Source organism: Bos taurus, chromosome 4 (assembly GCF_002263795.3).
Source record: "Bos taurus isolate L1 Dominette 01449 registration number 42190680 breed Hereford chromosome 4, ARS-UCD2.0, whole genome shotgun sequence".
NCBI classification, from domain to species: Eukaryota; Metazoa; Chordata; class Mammalia; order Artiodactyla; family Bovidae; genus Bos; species Bos taurus.
The window spans coordinates 30,634,388-30,654,715 of NC_037331.1; the positions used below are offsets into that span (position 1 = coordinate 30,634,388).

Below are 20,328 nucleotides of genomic sequence, written 5' to 3' on the forward strand. Positions count from 1 at the left end.
TTGGTTTGTTTACAGGAGTGGGATTCCTGGATCATGTGATAGTTCTATAGTTTTGGTTTGTTTATCGTTGTTTTTTTTTTCTGAGGAACCTCCATACTATTTTCCATAGTGGCTGTACCAACTTGCATTCCCGTCGACTGTGTAGGAGGGCTTTGCTGCACACCTCCTCCAGCATTATAGACTTTTAAATGATGACCATTCTGACTGGTATGAGGTGATAACCTCGTTGTAGTTTTAATTTGCATTTCCTTAATAATAAGTGATGTTGAACATCTTTTCATGTGCCTGTTGGCTTGGCCATCTGTGTGTCTTCTTTGGAGAAATGTCCATTAAGGTCTTCTGCCCATTTTTCAGTCGGGTTGTTTGGTTTGTTGTTGAGTTATATGAGCTGTTTGTACATTTTGGAGAGTTAAGCCCTTGACTGTTGAATCATTTGTAAATATTTTCTCCCATCCTTTGGTTGTTTTTTCATTTTTGTTGTTGTCTTTATGGTTTCCTTTGCTGTGCAAAAATTTGTAAGTTTGATTAGGTACCGTTTGTTTATTTTTATTTCTGTTGCCTTAGGAGACTGACCTAAGAAAACATCGCCACAATTTATGTCAGAGAATGTTTTGCCTATGTTCTCTTCTAGGTATTTCATGGCGTCATGGCTTATATTTAAGTCTTTAAACCATTCTGAGTTTATTCGTATGTACAGCAAGAGGGTGTGTTTTAACTTCATTGGTTTACATGCAGCCGTACGGTTTCCCCAACACCGCTTGTTGCAGAGAATGTCTTTTGCCCATTGTCTATTCTTGTATCCTTTGTCCTTATGTTAATTGTCCTTAGATGTGTGGCAACCTGTGAAAGTTTTTGTTGAAATATAATATCACTACAATGGGAAAAAAAGTGGAGAATTGAATGGAGACAGTATGTTATGAATCTGATCAATCTTTTGAGATTCTTAGCTGTAGTGATTAAAGCTTTAGTGATTGGGTGATTTATTGATTAATGCTTTAGTGATTTAAGAAAACTATGATTATTAACTAATCTTACCCACTTAAAGTATATTATAAAAATTTCCATAGTCAAGAGAGGCCAGGGAATTAGGGGCCTTCTCCTCACCATATGACTCAAAAGTCATATAACCATATGACTTCATCTCAGAGCAAGGCAGTTACGAAATATCCATCAATAGCAGCCCTAAATATTACCACATTAGGGCGTCTGAGTATCTCTACTCAAGTTTTAAAAAGTTATTGCAAATATTATGGCATTTTAGTAAGGAGGATTCAGCATTGCCTAAATTCTGAACTTATACAGTGTCTCTCTCTCTCTCTTTCTTTTGTAGTATAGCCCCAAGTGTGGTTTTTGTTTAACTTATTTAAGTGGAGGATATTTACTTTGTAGTATTGTAATGGTTTTCACCATGTACATCAACATGAATCAGCCACAGGTATATATATGTCCCCTCCCTGTTGAGCTCTCCCTCCCCACCCGCTCCCTCCAGGTGGTCACAGAGCACTGGCTTTGGGTCCCTGTGTCACACATCACACTCCCACTGGCTGTCTGTTTTACGTATGGTAATGTGTATGTTCCAGTGCTATTCTCTCCAGCCATTCCACCCTCCATTCTCCCACTGTGTCCAAAATCTGTTTTTACGTCTGTGTCCCCTCTGCTGCCCTGCACACAGGATCATCAGAACTGTCTTTCTAGATTCCATGTATGTGTGTTAATACACAACATGTCGTTCTGTTTCTGACTTACTTCACTCTGTAGAATAGGCTCTAGGTTCATCCACCTCATTAGAACTGACTCACATGTGTTCCTTTATGGCTGAGTAATATTCCATTGTGTATTGTAGCACAACTTCCTTATCGATTCATCTGCCGGTGGACATCTAGGTTGCTTCCATATTCTAACTACTGTAAATAGTGCTGCAGTGAACATTGAGGTACATGTGTCTTTTTCAGTTCTGGTTTCCTCGGGGTCTATGCCAAGTAGTGGGATTGCTAGATCATATAGTAGTTTTATTCCTAGTTTTTTAAGGAATCTCCATAGTGGTTGTATCAGTTTGTATTGGGAAACTGGATGAATTCAAAAGAAAGACAGTGTATATTCTATGGTGTCTTTCTTTTGAATTCATCTAGTTTTCCAAAGTTGATAAAGTTAAGGAAGTTTAACACCTCACCCAGAAGTCAGTGAGATGAGTATTCATTTTTCTCCTCATAATTACTTAAAATATTATATTTAAATTAAAAACAATGTGGGCTTTGGGTAACATTCTTATCATCATCATCATGATACCTCTCTGATGAAAATATACACTAAATAGGGAAGAACTCAGAATTCCAGTAAGTAGTTAAAATAAGAGACTGAGAAGATGCTCCTTGCTTCAGCCATGCTTGTAGGCTTCTTGGAGGAATTTCACTTCTCCAAAGCTCAGGCCACTTTGATGGAAGAGTGAGAGTTTCCAGCATTCATGGGTTCTGTCTATCTGGTGCATGAGTAAGAAAAACTTGCCTTTTGCTACAGCCTCATAGCAGGGTCCTGGCAGGAAAAAGACCACAAAGTAGGCTGGAATTGTTTGATAGAATTCACAGAGTGACTGTTTCACAAGAAGAATTTGAAGAGCAAAGGGTAAAGGGAACTCAGTGGAGGTGCTGAGGCTACAGAGGATTTGCAGCAGCGGGAAGCCATCACTACCTCCAGGCCTGAAGGTGTTCCTAGCTGCTCTGAGCAGAGCTGTGGATCTCAAGGCACATAGAGCCCCGAGATGAGCTGTGGATTGCAGCACGTAGCCCTCACTCCACTCTCCCCCATCCCACCCCCCCCATCCCCCCAGCAAGCACACCCTGGAAGCAATGAAGGTCTGCCAGACCCCTCTCTCCTATACTGCTCTCTCCTGCCTGTGCTTCCACTGGCCTAGTGCACTCAGAACCCACAGGGCAAGGGAGCCCAGGGAGAATTCCTTAGAAATTAGATGCCAGCATCTGAGGTAGAGAAAAATTAGGCTCTGCCCTCACGGGGTGACTGCATTCCTTCAGAGCTTTGCTTGCAATTACAGAAACCACCTCTATCAGGGTGAAGCAAAACAGAGACTATTACAAGGCTGCAAGGTGCCATGGCAACTGAGGGGAAGATGCAGCCAGACTTCAAGAAAGGAGACCTAGAAGCCCATGAAACCCAGAACACGCTCCTTTGTGTTACTGTTTCATCTGAACATTGGTTTAATTATTCTTCCCTGGGAAACCAGGACAGTCCTTCTCTGCTGCTTGGTTCACCAGCAGGACAGAGGGACGTCAGCACGAGCTTAGAGGCTCCAGTTCCAACTCTCCCTTCTCTCTGCCCCAGTCCTGCATCCCAGGAGTTTACTCTGGTTGGAACAGCTCAGATGAAGTACCTACTCCTGGGCCCTGTGGCCAGAGGAACAGGGACACAAAACAGAAGCATGCTTGCTGTCAGCCCACTCCGTGTGAGATGGAGCTGGGAAGAATGCTGTCTATGCATCCCATGCAACAGGCTTCTTAAATTTTACTTCTGAGCCAGACCCCAAAGTACGAAGATTGAGTAAAGTGCCAGGGGAATTTGTATTTATTTCTTTATTGGAAAATACTTTTGCTACCGTTACTCATAGTCACATGACCATTACTCATAGTCACATGATGGGCCTTAGAAAAAAGAATCACTTCTGCATCATTTAAAGTGGCTTAAACTAAGCATGTATAAGGAAAAGAATATGTGTATTTTTCATATGTATGAATTTTAAGTGTGTATGTATATACACATATATACACATACACACATACGTATATATATGAAAGTGAAAGTGTTAGTCCCTCAGTCGTGTCCGACTCTTTGTAACCCCACAGACTGTAGTCCACCAGACTCCTCTGTCCATGGAATTCTCCAGGCAAGAATACTGGAGTAGGTTTCCATTGCCTTGTCCAGGGGATCTTCCCAACCCAGGGATCAAACCCAGGTCTCCTGTATTGCAGGCAAGCTCTTTACCATCTCAGCCACCAGGGAAGCTAAAACTTAAAGGCTGGGCTCATCAGGGATACTCACAAACACATGTATAAGAGCATACCTACTCGTTTTATCCTTAAAGAATATTGATCTTTAAGTTTAATCATAGATAGCATAATAATAGAAGCTTGCATTTGTTGTTATAGGTTCTTTATATGGTTTATTGTGTTTAATTGTAATAGTGACACTATGAAATGAGTACAACTATTATCACCATTTTACATGTAAGGAGACTTAATCATATAGAGGTTTAGTGGACCATTCTTACTCCTCTTATACTTTAGGGAAATGTAGACTAGACAAAAAATCATGACTCACCAAAAGAATACAGGAATGGAATGACACCTTATTATTAGCCATGGTTCATGGGAGTCTCCTGATGTCTGTGTTATGCCCCCTTTAGGTATATCAAGATTGGAGATAAAGAATGTGAATTTAACCACAACTTTCGTCTTATCCTTCACACAAAACTGGTAAATCCTCACTATAAGCCAGAACTGCAGGCTCAGACAACCCTCCTCAATTTCACGGTCACAGAAGATGGTCTGGAAGCCCAGCTGCTGGCAGAGGTTGTCAATATTGAAAGACCAGACTTGGAGAAACTTAAGGTAAAAATTATGAAATTATTCCTCAGCACTTATTCAGTACCTTCTTTGCACAAACGATAGTGCCAGACACAGGAGTGTAAGATGGGATGCCTGCTTCCATGATCTTGCAATCTAATTAAGAAAAATGAGAATATATGTGAACAGTTAGGTAGCAACTCAAGATACTTCTGATTAAGGAAGTAGGATTGTGCCGCAGGAGATGGGCTCGTTGTGGGTCTTGTTTGGTGCATGTGACTCTGGCAGGCACAGAGTTGGAATCATGGAAGCAGGGCTGGAGAAGCAGATACATGCCCTAGAAGGTTGGAAAGAACAGAGGGTAGAGAGGGATCTGCCCTGGGCTTCCTCTCCTAAGAGAGCCCCAAACACTGGGCCCTCAGAAGTTTTTAACTCTCAAGTTCTGCCCCCAGGAATTAGCCAATTACTACTTAAATGTTCTTGAGAAGCTGTGACTGTATTCACCCATCTCTGTACTTTTCAGCATGGCAATTGCCCTGTGACCTCAGTTCTCTGACAGATATAAGAAGGGCTGTGATGTTTAGCTTTTATCCTGTTATGAGGATGGAAATAATGCCTTTTCTCTTTAGATGTAAAACAGAAACCAGAAGTTTCTTCCTCTGGGTTCATAATGTCCCATGATTATGATGTATGGTCATGCTCTGGAACCTGGAGTGCAACCAGCTCTTACCATGCCTTCTGAATTTAAAGTTTAAATGCATTGCAAACAAACAATACAAACAAGCAAGAAAATACAAATATTTAAAATTCTGTATTTTAGCAGGTGGTGGAGGAGGCAGAGATGTTTGGCATACAAAAGTGCATTATATTTCTATGAGATGCCAAAATTTCTTATGCAATTATCCCTTGATTATCTCCATCTAGATTTAAAAATAATTTATACCTGACTTTAATTGGGAAAATTTCTGGGCATAGTTAACTATGTGTATTGCTTTTAAAGAATTTTTAAAGATTATGATTACTACAATTGTAATGCTAAGTGTTTTGTTTTATATGAAATGATATGAATTTATTCACTGTCTCTCACCTTTTGCTTGGTTTGCATTAGCTGGTTCTGACAAAGCACCAAAATGACTTTAAGATAGAGCTGAAGTACCTGGAGGACGACCTCCTTCTGCGTCTCTCTGCAGCAGAAGGGAGCTTTCTAGATGACACCAAACTGGTAGAGAGACTGGAGAGGGCAAAGGCCACTGCAGCCGAGATAGAGTGCAAGGTAGGAAAAGGCAGGCGCTGCCTGGAGGGTTGTTTTTAACTTTTTATCACGGAGTATAGTTGATTAACAGTGTTGTGTTTGTTGCAGGTGTTCAAAAAAGAGATTCAGTTATACACATACATGTATCTCTTCTTTTCCCAATTAGTTTTTTTTTTTTTTAACAGTATATTGGGCAGCGTTCCCTGTGCTGTACAGTAGGTCCTTGTTGACTATCCATTTTACATACAGCAGTGCGTACCTGTGTATCGCAAGCTCCCTAACTATCCCCCCGACCTCCCCTCCCCCACCAACCTTAAGTTCATTCTCTAAGTCTGTCTGTTTCTATTTTGTAAACAAGATCATTTTTATCATTGGTTTTAAGATTCCACATATAAGCAATATCATAGGATTTTTCTCCCTCTGACTTCACTCAGTATGACAACCTCTAGGTCCATCCATGTTTCTGCACATGTCATTATTTCATTCTTTTTTTAATGGCTGAGTAATAGTCCACCGTATATATATGTACCACATCTTCTTTACCCATTCTTCTATCGAACAATTAGGTGCTTCCACGTCTTGGGTATTGTAAATAGTGCTTCAGTGCTCCTTGGACTTCTGGAGGGCTTATTCTGTTTGAATGAAGTGCTTGGGCAGAAGCATAGTCCCACCTGGTCATTTCTCTAAAAGGACTGACTGTGGAATTCAGGCCTTTTCATAAACTGCCCTTAAAAAGTGAACTCTGGATTTCTGAATGGAGATAGAGATGCTTGAAGATGTGCTTCTCCTAACTCAAGAGAGATTCAGTCGTGCACAGTAGACTCTGTCAGGCTGTTATTTTTTCCTGAGTGACTAAAGTTGAAGGAAATTGGGCCCTGCTGGCTTACGTAGTCTAAAATATTAAAAGGCTTAGCCTTCAGCTTCAGCAAACTGATACCCTGCAGTCTCACCACAGGCTTCCTGGTCTCTCATACATTTTACAGAAATACTTAGAGCTTAAGTTTTGTTTACAGGCCTTCAGTGCTAGGAAACTGAGCAAAGGATGGTCTCCCACTGCACTCAGATGCATTATTTCCCCAGGAAAGTGACGTTTCCTAAAAGCTAGGAAAAAATGTCAGTTAGTAGACTTCCTGCTGAACATCCAACACGTGTCCTAATATGCCTTGTGAATGCATGCTGGACTTTCACACATGGCCACGAGTCTTTAAAACGCTGAGGTTTCGAAATGAGAGGGACCCTTATTTGCTTTCTGGAGTATCCTCATTACTAAGTAATCTATTAATTACCTAGCTAACACTGTGTTGCCACACATCCAATATATTTGTCTTAGTTTAAGTAAGGAAATAGAATCCCAAATTACTCTTTCCTTTTAAGTAAGTGAATTCTAGGTAGCTCCTAAAATGGTAAAGATTAGGGCAATTAAGTAAATTAGGTCTTAGCTTTGAAGTTAACTTCTAATTGTCTCTTAAAATATCTCTGCTATCTTCCTAACATTTTTCCATGTAGGAGCTTCCTTCTTTGCTCTACATTAAAAAATTTTTTTTAATATTTCTATTGGGGTATAATTGATTTACAATGTTGTATTAGTTTCAGGCATACAGCAAAGTGAATTTGTGATACAAATACATATATCCACTCTTTTTTAGATTCTTTTCCTATATACGCCATCACAGAATATTGAGTACAGTTCGCTGTACTATGCAGTAGGTCCTTATTAGGTTTCTGTTTTATTGATAGTTCAGTTCAGTTCAGTCGCTCAGTTGTGTCCGACTCTTTGCGACCCCATGAATCACAGCACGCCAGGCCTCCCTGTCCAGCACCAACTCTCAGAGTTCACTCAAACTCTTGTCCATCGAGTCAGTGATGCCATCCAGCCATCTCATCCTCTGTCGTCCCCTTCTCCTCCTGCCCCCAATCCCTCCCAGCATCAGGGTCTTTTCAATGAGTCAATTCATCGCATGAGGTGACCAAAGTACTGGAGTTTCAGCTTTAGCATCAGTCCTTCCAAAGAACACCCAGGACTGATCTCCTTTAGGATGGACTGGTTGGATCTCCTTGCAGTCCAAGGGACTCTCAAGAGTCTTCTCCAACACCACAGTTCAAAAGCATCAATTCTTCAGCGCTCAGCTTTCTTCACAGTCCAACTTTCACATACATACGTGACCACTGGAAAAACCACAGCCTTGACTAGATGGACCTTTGTTGGCAAAGTAATGTCTCTGCTTTTGAATATGCTATCTAAGTAGTATGTATATATTAACCCCAATCTCCCAAGTTATCCCTCCCTTCCACTTAACCCCTGAGTAACCATTTGAAGTACATACCAATATGTGCCTCCTGCAAGTACACCATCAAAAAGCTAAATGAATTGTTAGACAGGGCTATTTACAGTTACCCTCTTAGACAAAGGTCTGGGTGTTCCAAACACAATGATTTAAATATTATCCTGTCAGAGGTCCTGCTTTGAGCAGTAATTTATACTACTGGCTTCTGCTGTACATTTTCTTTCTGTCCTTTTATAGACAAGTATGATGAATCAAGTCTGTAAACAAAGGTTGGACAAATATTGTACCTTGTAAAGCTCTGGGACCAACAGCAGTCCCAGATAGAAGAAACTGTGTCTTGAATAAAAACGAGTATGTTGGCTGATGATGGTCTGTGTGTTTAATTACCTCTCTGAATGTACCCAGAGGCTAATATCGTACAAAGATAAACTAAATGGAAATATATGAGCATATGGATGATCTGGTGCAAAGTCAGAATTAGGCAGTCATGAGCATCTTCCTATAAAGGCTTTTTAGTAAGCTTAGTTATTGGATATTTTATTGACCTTGGCTGCATTTGGATACCTTGTTGACTAATTAAGAGATTGGCATTGAATTGACCCAGCAGATTTTTAAGGGCTATCCCTGGGAGGTGATACAGCTGGGTTATTAACCCCTGAAAGAGAGAGGGGAGGCAGGAAGGTGACATTACTCAGAATAAATTCTGTAGAACCAGAAACAATCAAGTTTGTTTAATCTGTAACCATAACACAGCTGGAGTTACATCCATTTTCATTTAAAAGTCAGTTTATAAAAAGATTATTTTAAAATATGAATGTTACACTTTTGTAAAAGGCCACGCGTAGAGATGCCATGCGTGTTGTCTACATCAGTACCACTGGCTTCTCATTTCAGATATGCCCCTTCCGTCACTAGAGACCATCAAGAGTAAGTTACTTACGCTGTCTGCTCCCACCATAGGTGACTGAAGCTAAAGAAAATGAAAGAAAAATCAACGAGGCCCGAGAATGTTACAGACCAGTGGCAGCAAGAGCATCTCTTCTATATTTTGTGATTAATGACCTCAGAAAAATCAACCCCATCTATCAATTCTCTTTGAAGGTAATGATGAATATGCTAAGAACAATTTAAACTTTAGAAGTTCAACTTGTTTCTGAAAGTTTAGAATTTTTTTTAAGCAATCTAGTGTGTCCAGTAAGGAGTCTCAAGGATCTAGCTAGCAAAATAAAAACAAGGTGAAAGAAATCTTTACTTTCTCAGTAACTTTCATTTCTAATTTTCAATAAGGCTTTGAAATAATTAACTTCCGTGACTCAAAGCACACTGTTTACATTCTTCAATAGGATCTTAAGGAGCTTAATAAATATATTATGTGTATATATATATACACATAAAGGGAATTCTCCTGGAGGCTCCTGTACTTTTTTTTGTGAAAGTGTACATGTTATAAAAAAGATTTCCCATTTTATTTTGGTACAGAGGGAAAAAAAGTGGTAATAACTATTGATTAAGCCAGTGTTTCATGCAAGGCACTTTCTTTCTTTGGCTCATTCTTATGCCTAAAACATCTCAATAAAATATGTTATTTTATCCTTATTTTAAAAAACTAATATGTTCAGATTTTTAATTGGCAAAGAATTCACATTTCATAATTGTAAGAGTCAGGATTTGAGCCCATGACTGATTCTGAACCCAGTGGTCTGAACCCAAAGATTCATTCCATCTTTCAGTTTTTAAACAAATAGCTATTGTGATCAGTCATAATGCCAGATGTTGTGCTGGTTGCTGAGTGTACAGTTTGGAAAACACAGATAAGAGTGGAGATATGTAGATTGGTGTGTGTATAAAAGTGACAAGTACAACGAGAGAGAACAGTAGAGATGGAGAGGCTGTTTTACTGAGGGCTCAGGGAATACCTCTCAGAGGTTACATAGTGTTTGGAGAATATAACAGACATGTGAGACAGGAAAGAGTTTTCGAGATTTCAGGTGAATGAATCTAAGTGGTTGGAGTGTAATGAATGAGGGAGAAGATGGTGAGACATGAGTCCTGAGAGCTGGGAGTATCTGGATCACATGAGGCCTCTACTGGGGACTTTGGATTATAGTCTGTGGACAGAGAGAGGCCACTGAAAGGCTGTAGGCAGATGAGTCATGTGATGGCAAAAGACTCAAACAGAAGTGTATAGACTTACGATTTGAAGGTACAACAGTCAGCTTGGAGATGGATTGGATACTGGCAATAATAAAGAGGAAGGATCAAGAATAACTAGCAGATGTCTAGTAAGATGGAACAAGTAAAGAAATTCTGAGAAGCACAGGGGGCTTGTGCCAGGGTCCAGCCCCGGTGGATCCAGGGAATTTGAAGGGGAGACGGCTTCGGTGATCAGGATACAATAGAATTAAAGATATAAAGAGTGGTTAAATAGGGATAGCTCAGCGAAGAAATTCAGTGAAGAAAAGAGGCTGAATAACTTGGTTTACGTGGAAAGCCAATAAAACTCCAAGACAAAGAGTTTGCGTCACCTACGTAGGCCGCAGGCATCCTCCCATTCTCCCGAAGGAGAGAAGACACTAAGGCCTCCCCACTCAGATCTTAGAAGCCCAGGCAAAATTAGTAGGCTTGACGAGCTTCCACACTCCAGATGGGAATTCAGCCAGAAGGTGAGAGAAGAACGACATGGGGAGACCAAGCTTCGGTGAATAAGGCCCGCATTTTATTTTACAAAGTAGTTTTTATACCTTAAGTTGTGCATAGAGGATAATGGGGGAAAGGGTAGAGTCACGCAAGGTCAGCAGTCCTTGATCCTTATCGAAGCCAGGCTTTCTTCCTGCAAACTTATCATATGCAAAAGTTTAGGTGATTTACATCATCTTCTGGCCAGGAGGCCTATTAACATTTTATGACCCTTTCTTCAGAAAATTTATTTTTCTCTAAAGGTGATTATTCTCAAGTCAGGCGTCACCCTCCGAAAGCATTAGATAAAGCTGCATTCCTATAGGGCAAAGGTGTGGTGGGCTATAACAAGAAAAGAATTAACTCAAGGGTCCAAGGTTATAAACATTAAAGCTACTACTTACATTCCTATACACCAACTATATTAATCAATACACTCCTAGGGACACAGTAGGTAAGGGATATGGAAACTTAGCAGCAAACATTGGCCCAATAAATGAAAACCCTTCACCAATATAATTTCTAATCAATCCACTATACCTGTACTAATAATCTTCTAACTGCTCAAAGGAATCTGTATTTAGAAAGTTTAGAACATCTTGTGCCTCTCATGGTTGGGAGGCTGTGAACAATCACATGTGGCCGGAAGAACCTGTTCAGGCAGGCTAGAGAACTTCAAAAGGAGTTTGTGAACTAAAACACTCTTGTCACGCCCAGGAACTTTATTAACTGGAGCTGTAAGTTAACTCTCTTTCAGAGAGAGAGATGGTGGTGGGGGACAGCCCCCCGTAAAGTCAGAGGTATAGGTGAGAGCACAAAGTAGTAAAGTAGTCAGACTCTGGTTTTGGGGGTAGATGCTCGAGAATTTCCAGAGGGACTCCTGAGGCTCAATCCCGCCTTTGCATATGCCGAGACTCCTTCCTCATGACCTTTGCCACGGGCGGAGTTCCTCACGCTGGCTCCCGGCAGGCTTGGATTCCCTGCAGTGTGAAAGGGGAAAATTAATACAGGCCCAAGCCTACCCAGACACCAAAAATAGACTATGGTATTACAAGGAAAGAAAGTTACAGAGCAGCCCCCCTCAGAAACATTGTTGAAAACTACTAAAAAAGATTGGCAAATTGCATCCAGCCACGTATAAAAAGCATTATCTGTTATGAACAATTGGAATTCATGCCAGGAGTGCAAGTTGGTTAAACATTAAAAATCACACAATGTAATTCTTCATATTAATAAAATAAAAAAGAGAAAAAGCCTATAATTCAGAAGATGCAAAGAACTTGACAAAACATTTGGTTAAAAAAAAAATTCTGAGAAAACTGGGATAAAATGGTCACTTTATCATACTCTGTGTGCTGAAGGGCATCTGTGAGGATTTTCAGCTAATATTAATGTCGAAAAATGGAATACTTTCCTCTAAGATCCAAACAAAACAAGAATGTCTTCTCTTAACACTTCTATTCAATATTGCACTGGAGGTTATAGCCAGTGAAACAATACAAAAAAAAAAGAAATTTTAAAGAAGAAATGCCATCTTTTTTCCACAGATGACCTACTACCTTCATGAGAAACTACTAGGATTAAGCAGTGAGTTTTTAGCAAGATCACAGGATATGAAGTCAATATACAGAATTCATTATATTTCTATATATGAGGAATAAACATTTAGAAAATAAAATTAATAAATACTATTTATGGTAGATTCCAAGATTCTGAAGCTCTTAGGGTTAATTTTAACAAAACAGATACAAGATCTGCATACTGAAGGCTATAAAATATTAATGAGAAAATTAAAGAAGGTTCAACTAAATGGAGAAAAAGACCATGTTTATGACTCAGAACAATCAGTATTATTAAGATTTTAATTCTATCTAAATTAATCTATAGATTTAATTCAGTCTCAGTGAAAGTCCCAGAAGGGCTTTTTTTTTTTTTTTTTTTGGTAGAAATTGGCTAACAGATTCTAAAATTTATGTAGAAATGCCAAGGATTTAAAAACAACTAATTTTGAAAAAGAAAAACAAATTTGGAAGACTTACAGTATATGATTTCAAGACTTAACTACACTGATTGGCCTAAATAAAAATACACTGATCAATGAAACAGAATAAAGAGTCCAGAAGCAGACCCATAAATGTATGGTCAACTGATTCTTGGAAGTGAGTGTTAAGACAATTCACTGAGGAGAGAATCGTTTTTGCAACAAATGGTGCTGGGACAACTGGATATCCACATGGAATAAAATGAATCTTAGCTACTACATCACTCTATATAAAATGAGTTAAAAATGAATAAGCTAAGCTGTAAAATTTCCCGGAGAACAATAGAAAGTCTTTGGGCTTTGGTTTAGGCAAAGATTTATCCTTAGAGTATAAGAGAAATAAAAATTTCTTAGAGTATAAGAGAAAGAAAAAGTTAGCCTCATCAAAAGACATTAAGAAAGTGAAAAACTAAGCCATAGATCAGTAAAAGTTATTTCCAATACATAAACTTCACAAAGAACTTAAATCAGAATATACAACTCAATAGTTAACTCAAAAAATGGAGGAAAGGCTTGGACTTGTCTACCAAGATATATATTACCCATAAGCATATTTTTAAGATGCTCAACAATCATCAGAGAAATGCAGAGTAAAAGCAGAATGAGATATGACTGTATACCTAATAGAAAAACTAAAATTATACAAGACTGTCATTAATGTAAGTGTTAGCACTGATGTGGTGCTACGCCTCTCTCACTTTGCCAGCGGGGATGCAAAGTGCTAACACTATTTTGGAAAACAGTTTGGCAGTTTCTCATAAAGTTACAAAATGATCTAAATGTTTACTCTAGGTCTTTACCCAAAGGGAATCAACTCGAAACAAAGTACTAGAAGCGCACATCTGAAATGAATCTGCCATGAGAGAAACAGCTCGGCGGTGGGCAGGGATGGGGTGGATAATGGTGGGAACGGACTGCAGAGAGGCACATGAGAACTTTTTAGGGCAACATGGATAGCAAGGTTCTACATTTTGACTGCAGTGACTGTTACTGAAGTCGATACATTTATCACTACTCATTGAGCTTTTTATTTAATGGGTGCATTTTATTGTTTATAAATTAAAAATTGATTTTTAAAATGTAAATAGCAAATAGGTACTTTTTTTTAATACCTTCTTACCCATATTTACTGTCAGTTGTTGTAGGGTTTTACTTTCTTTCAAGTATATTAGTCCTTGTCCACCAGTCAAAAATTTGATATTTTTTATATCTATTTATAGATATATAGATTTGGATTATAGATGTATAGAGTTGGCTATGTTTAGCTATATATTTAAATATCTATAGATATATGTAAAAATCTATACAGCCCCATTGCTACCAAGACATATGAGTAAAATCAAATATTGAGTGATTTTTTAAAGAATGAGATAATCAAAGGGGATCACAAAAGTACATGCGTGGAATAACAAAAACAAAAAAATAATTGTTAGAAAATGAGCAAAGGACTTGAAGAGACATTTCTCCAAAGGAGACATGATCAATAAGACATGACCAATGACCAATAAGCATTTGAAAAGATGTTCAACATCAGTAATGTTTAGGAACATGCAAACCAAAATCACAATGAGATACTATTTCATATCTATTAGGATAGCTACAATATTTCAGGGGGAAAAAGAAACAGAAAATAACAAGTGTTGGCAATGATCTGGAGGAATTGTAACCCTTGTGCACTGTTGGAAGGGTTGTAAAACAGTGCAGTTACTTTGGAAAATGATATGACAGTTTTAAAAATTGCCTTGTGATTCAGCAATTCCACTTCTGAACATATACCCAAAAGAATTACAAGATGGTCTCAAAGAGACATTTGTACACCTGTGTTCATAGCATTGTTCATAATAGACCCAAATGTCCAGCCCTGGATGAAAGCGGGCTTGAAACTCAACATTTGAAAACAGATCATGGCATCCAGTCCCATCACTTCATGGCAGATGGAAGGGAGAAAAGTGGTAACGGTGACAGATTTATTTTCTTGGGCTCCACAATCATTGTGGACAGAGACTGCAGCCATGAAATGAAAAGATGCTTGCTCTTTGGAAGGAAAGCTATGACAAACCTGGACATCGTATTAAAAAGCAGAGATATCACTTTGCTGACAGAGGTCTGCATAGTCAAAGCTATAGCTTTTCCAGGGATCATGTACAGCCGTGAGAACTGGACCATGAAGAAGGCTGAGTGCTGAAGAATTGATGCTTTTAAATTGTGATTCTTAAGCATCCTTTGGACTGCATGGAGATCAAACCAGTCAATCCTAAAGGAAATCAGTCCTGAATATTTATTGGAAGGACTTGCTGAAGCTGAAGCTGCAATATTTTGGCCACCTGATGTGAAGAGCCAACTCATTGGAAAAGACCCTGATACTGGGAAAGATTGAAGGCAGAAGAAGCGGGCAGCAGAGGATGAGGTGATTGGATAGCATCACTGACTCAATGGACATAAATTTGAGCAAACTCCAGGAGATAGTGGAGAACAGAGGAGCCCGGCATACTGCAGTCCATGGGGTTGCAAAGAGTCAGACAGGACTTAGTGACCGAACAACCACAGCTAATATGCACGTACAGTGAAACAGTATGTAGCCTTAAAAAGGAAGGAAATTCTGACGTATGCTACAACATAGATGAACCTTAATGACATTATACTGAGTGAAACAAGCTTGTCACAATAAGACAAATACTATATAATTCCACTATAGGAAGTACCTAGAGCAGTCAAACTTGTAGAAACAGAATGTAGGATAGTGGTTGTCAAGGAATGGGGAGTTACTGATATAATTAAATGAGTTTTTTAAGTGAGTTGTTGTCTAACACTGTTGCAGTTGTTCAAGAAGAAAACAGTTTGAAAATGGGTTGTACCACAGTGTAAATATACTTAATACTACTTAAAACTAATAAGATGGTAAATTTTACCCTTTGTGTATTTGACCAAAATTAAAAATAAGAATATATATATGTATATATATTCAATTGCATGGGTAGAAGGACAAAGGACAGTGCAATTCAGTTGGTTAGGAAGAAAACGTGGGTAGATTTTATGAAATAATGTTAAAAATAATAGCAGACTTTCACTGAAGCCTTACCACATGCCAGGAGCTGTTCTAGAGCTCATAGAATCCTTGTAAAACCCATCCTGTTCTCTCTCCCCATCCATACACTATAGCCTCTGGCTTGGGACTAGCTGGACACCTGCCATCAGTTGTCACCCCTTAACAGTGCCTTGAATTCCCCAGGCTTTCAACATGCTGTTCCACAGAGCCATCGAGCAGACTGACAAGGTGGAGGACATGCCGGGGCGCATCTCCGCCCTGACCGAGAGCATCACCCATGCCGTCTTCCTCTACACCAGCCAGGCGCTGTTTGAGAAGGACAAACTCACCTTCCTGTCCCAGATGGCTTTCCAGGTGAGGAAATCAGTCACTGAAAAGCAGCCCCAGAACCCGAGTGTCGCATCTCTGTGTATTAGCTACTTCACTGCTGCTCGGAAGCCCTTGGTGGCCTAAAGATAGTTTGAGTTTCCCGGAGGGAACCTGGGCATATGTCAGCCTTGTGAGTCGGTCAGCGTGCAGTGGCTTGGGTGGGTTTGCACTTGGGGCAACCACATCGGCCATCACTCTGTGAAACAGGCCCATGAGGCGCTGGCCTCACCTTTCCAGGTCCTGTACAGACCTCCCAGGTATTTATCCTCCTGGGGAGTTTCTTGGAGAGAATCTCAAGGTTAAAGTTCCAAATCTGAGTGGTCCTGGGAGGTTTTCAGAGCCCCGTTAAAAAACAGTCAATGTATGGAAAGAGCTCCAGGTTTCACACTCCAACTTTCAGTAAGACCTCTTTCTCATGTGGACTCTGCAAACGATTTTGTTTAAATACAAGTACCCCTGGTGAGGAAAAAAAAAAAACATCAAGGACCCCATTCCTCGATGAAATAAACATGTGTTCCTTTTATTAGTCTGTTTGCTGTATAACTTTTTCGGTCAATTCAAATCTTGATGAAAGATGTCTTGTTTTGTGTCTTCCTAAGTACTTTGCTCAAAGAAGGCATTTTTAAATACTTGCTGTTAATAGTGATAAACTATCATTTCTCTTTCAATAGTTTTGGTGTTAATAGAGTCCTTTGGGTTAAAAAAGAATATATGGGTGGAATCATTTTATAATATATGTGATAAACAGTAATGCATTACAAAATGGAATTTTTCTTTTTAACTTTCTCCCAGTTTTATCAAGACAGAATAGACACATACATTGTATTAGGCCAGCATGTTCAACATAATGATCTTACGTATGTATATATTGTGAAATGATTACAGTATAAGTTTAGTCAACAGCCTTCCCCTCATATCGTTACATTTTTTTCTCATGATGAGAACTTTAAGATTTACTCTCTCTTTTTGTTGTTTAGTCCCTAAGTCATGTCTAACTCTTTTGCGACCCCATGGACTATAACCTGCCAGGCTCCTCTGTCCATGGGATTTTCCGGGAAAGAATACTGGAGTGGGTTGCCATTTCCTTCTCCAGGGGATCTTCCTGACCCAGGGATGGAACCTGTGTCTCCTGCGTTGGCAGCGAGTTCTTTAGCACTGAGCCAGCAGGGAAGCCTTACTCCTTAGCAACTTCCTAATACCCATAGAGTATTGGTAACTTTGATCACCATGCTGTACGTCACATCCCCAGTACTTGTTTATAACTAAAAGTTGATACCTTTTCATACCTTCATCCATTTTTCCACCCCCACCACCTGCCTCTGACAACCACCAACTTGTTCTCTGTATCTGTGAGTTCTGTTTTTTTGGATTCCACATGAAAGTGAGATTATACAGTGTTTCTCTTTCTCTGTGTGACTCTTTTCCTTAGCATAATGCCCTCAAGGTCCATCTATCTTGTCACAAATGACAGGATTTCCTTCTTTTTATGACTGAGTAATATTCCATTGTATATGTGAATGTGCATATATAAAAATTATACATACATACATACACACACACCACGTTTTCTTTATCCATTCATCCATATATGGAGGCTTAGGTTGTTTCTGTATGTTGGCTATTGTAAAAAAAAGTGCTGTAATGAACATAGGAATACAGATATCTTTTTGAGATCATGATTTTACTTCTTTGTATACCCAGAAGTGAAATTGCTGAATTCTGTGATAGTTCTAGTTTTAATTTTGGGGGGAATCTCCATATTCTTTTCCATGTAGCTTTACCAGTGTACATTCCCACCAACAGTGTTCAAGGGTCCCTGTCTCATATCCTCACCAGCATTTGTCATCTCTCGTCTGTTTGCTAATAGCCGTCCCAACAGGTGTGAGATGACATCTCATGTGGTTTTGATTTGAATTTTCCTGATGATTAGTGATGAGTGATGTTCAGCACTTTTTCATGTAACTGTCAGCCATTTGTGTGCCTTCTTTGGTACAATGACTATTCAGTTCCTCTGCCCATATTTTAATCGTATTGTTTGTGGGTTTTGCTGACCTTCGAATGTTTACGTGTATTGTTCATGAACAGTAATGGACCAGGGATGGTACCATATGTATACACACATGTGTACATATATTTAAAACTTCTTTTTAGAATATGTATATGGATTATTTATCTGAAATACTATTTACATAAATGTAAGCTTTATATATATGAGGACAACTTTTTGTTTGATGAAATCAAATTGGATTAAGAAAAATTATCCAATAAGATAATATTCTGATACATGTTACCACCGGTAATGCATTTTGGAAATATCTAGAATTTTTAAATAGCACAAACCTCAAACATTTTACCTGTTTACCTTTATAAGGTGTTATAGTTTCTGTGTGGAAATTAGGAATATTTCATTTGTGTCCCTCCTAAATATTCTATGGGCTGTTTATCAGCTCTGTAACCAACATGCCTAAAGTTCAGTTCATGATGTGTTTGTTGTGTCTGTAAAACAACTTCCAGTTTTTTCTCAACATAATCTCGCGTGTAAGAAAAGTCTTATGTATCTCGTGGTTTATTGGCTATAATTTCTATATCAGGACTAACTCACTGTACTAGTTTTACCTTTTGTTTAGTGATTCGGTCCATTTTCATCTGAGGCTTTCTCAGTTTGTATAAAAAGTTTCAAGACAAGTTTGATCTAACAGCAGAAGACTAAATATAGTTTAAAGCATAGTTTAAATATGCTGCTAGTCAGCACAGGTGTTAAAATTGAAATGAACCAGGTTTGGTAATTATTTGCTATTAGATTTTCAATCAAGATTTTGAGTTCATGAGTATAATCTAAGGTCCCTTATTTTAACCACAAACTGATATATATCTATAGGAATTCTCAGAAGTCTTAGTTCTGCCTTTTCAGCCATGTCTATTAAGTGGTGACTGCATCCTGGATTTTGATGCAGACCACATGACCCTTTTCTGCTTTGTGTCCTCTCAAGATTTTGCTGAGAAATAAAGAGATAGATCATCTTGAATTGGATTTCCTGCTTCGGTTCACAGTTGAACACACTTACCAGAGTCCTGTTGATTTCCTCACTAATCAATCATGGAGTGCTATTAAGGTATGTTGGGAACGTGATTTTTCAAAAAATTTCTAAATCTTACTTCAAATCTCAGTTCTCTAAAATGTAGTTTTAAAAAATATAGGTGATATACACCATTTTAGTTGTAGATACATGCTGTTATTAATTTTTTGAAGAACTTCCTATACTCTTTTCCATAGTGGCTACACCAATTTACACGTCCACCAACTATATTCTAATTTCCCTTTTTTATTTGGAAGTAAAGGAACTTCTGATCTATTTATGGATGGGAAAGTTGTTAATAAATATGTATAATGTACAGGACCTTTGGTTAAAGTTGAGGAGTATAAGTGATCTTTTTTTCAGTTGACCTGAATTGTTTCTTCATTTGGTTTTTCTTTTTTATAGTATTTCTCCACTTTTTCAAAATAGTTTTGTTAATTTATACAGTGGTATAGTCATGTATTATCATTGTAAAATGTTTAAGCAGCACAACCCTAATTGTAAATCCTTATTCCACGTTTCTGTCAGAAGATTCTATTACTAAAAGTTTATTCTCTGACTCTGGAATTCCTCAGAGATGCTCATCACGTACTAAGCCTCGCCATACTCTTTTTTTTTTTTTTCCCTAAGACAGGAACATTTATCTGTATTGAAAATATCTATGTTTTTCCTTAGTTTTTTAGTATGTTTAGATTTTATTTTAAAATAGAATTTTTAATTAGATTATTACTTTAGAATTATAACTTCAAGTTCAATTGTGTATCAGGGTCTCAGCAGAAAACAAATGGCAAATTCAAAGTATGATTTTTTAAAAGTTTAACAAAGAGTATATTTTCATTGTATAAGAAGAAAGATAAGGGGATCAGCCAGGGATGGGGAGGGGAAAGGGTGGGAAAGGAACACTTAGTGAAACTCCTGAGAAAGGAAACTATGGGAGGGAGCCAGCTTCTCAGAACTCTGGCATTCCGTAAGGAAACGGAGCCACTACTGAACAGCATCAGCACAGAAAGC

At 38.6% G+C, this 20,328-nt stretch overlaps 1 protein-coding gene across 1 annotated transcript in view; it reads left to right on the forward strand.

The window, feature by feature from the left end:
- The window catches only part of DNAH11 (dynein axonemal heavy chain 11), a 369,205-nt gene that overhangs the window by 309,923 nt on the left and 38,954 nt on the right, over positions 1-20,328 (forward strand). Inside the window, 5 exon segments of the mRNA XM_059885820.1 lie at positions 4,412-4,616; positions 5,680-5,844; positions 9,069-9,209; positions 16,055-16,225; positions 19,231-19,353. Coding sequence (XP_059741803.1) covers positions 4,412-4,616; positions 5,680-5,844; positions 9,069-9,209; positions 16,055-16,225; positions 19,231-19,353 — 805 coding nt within the window.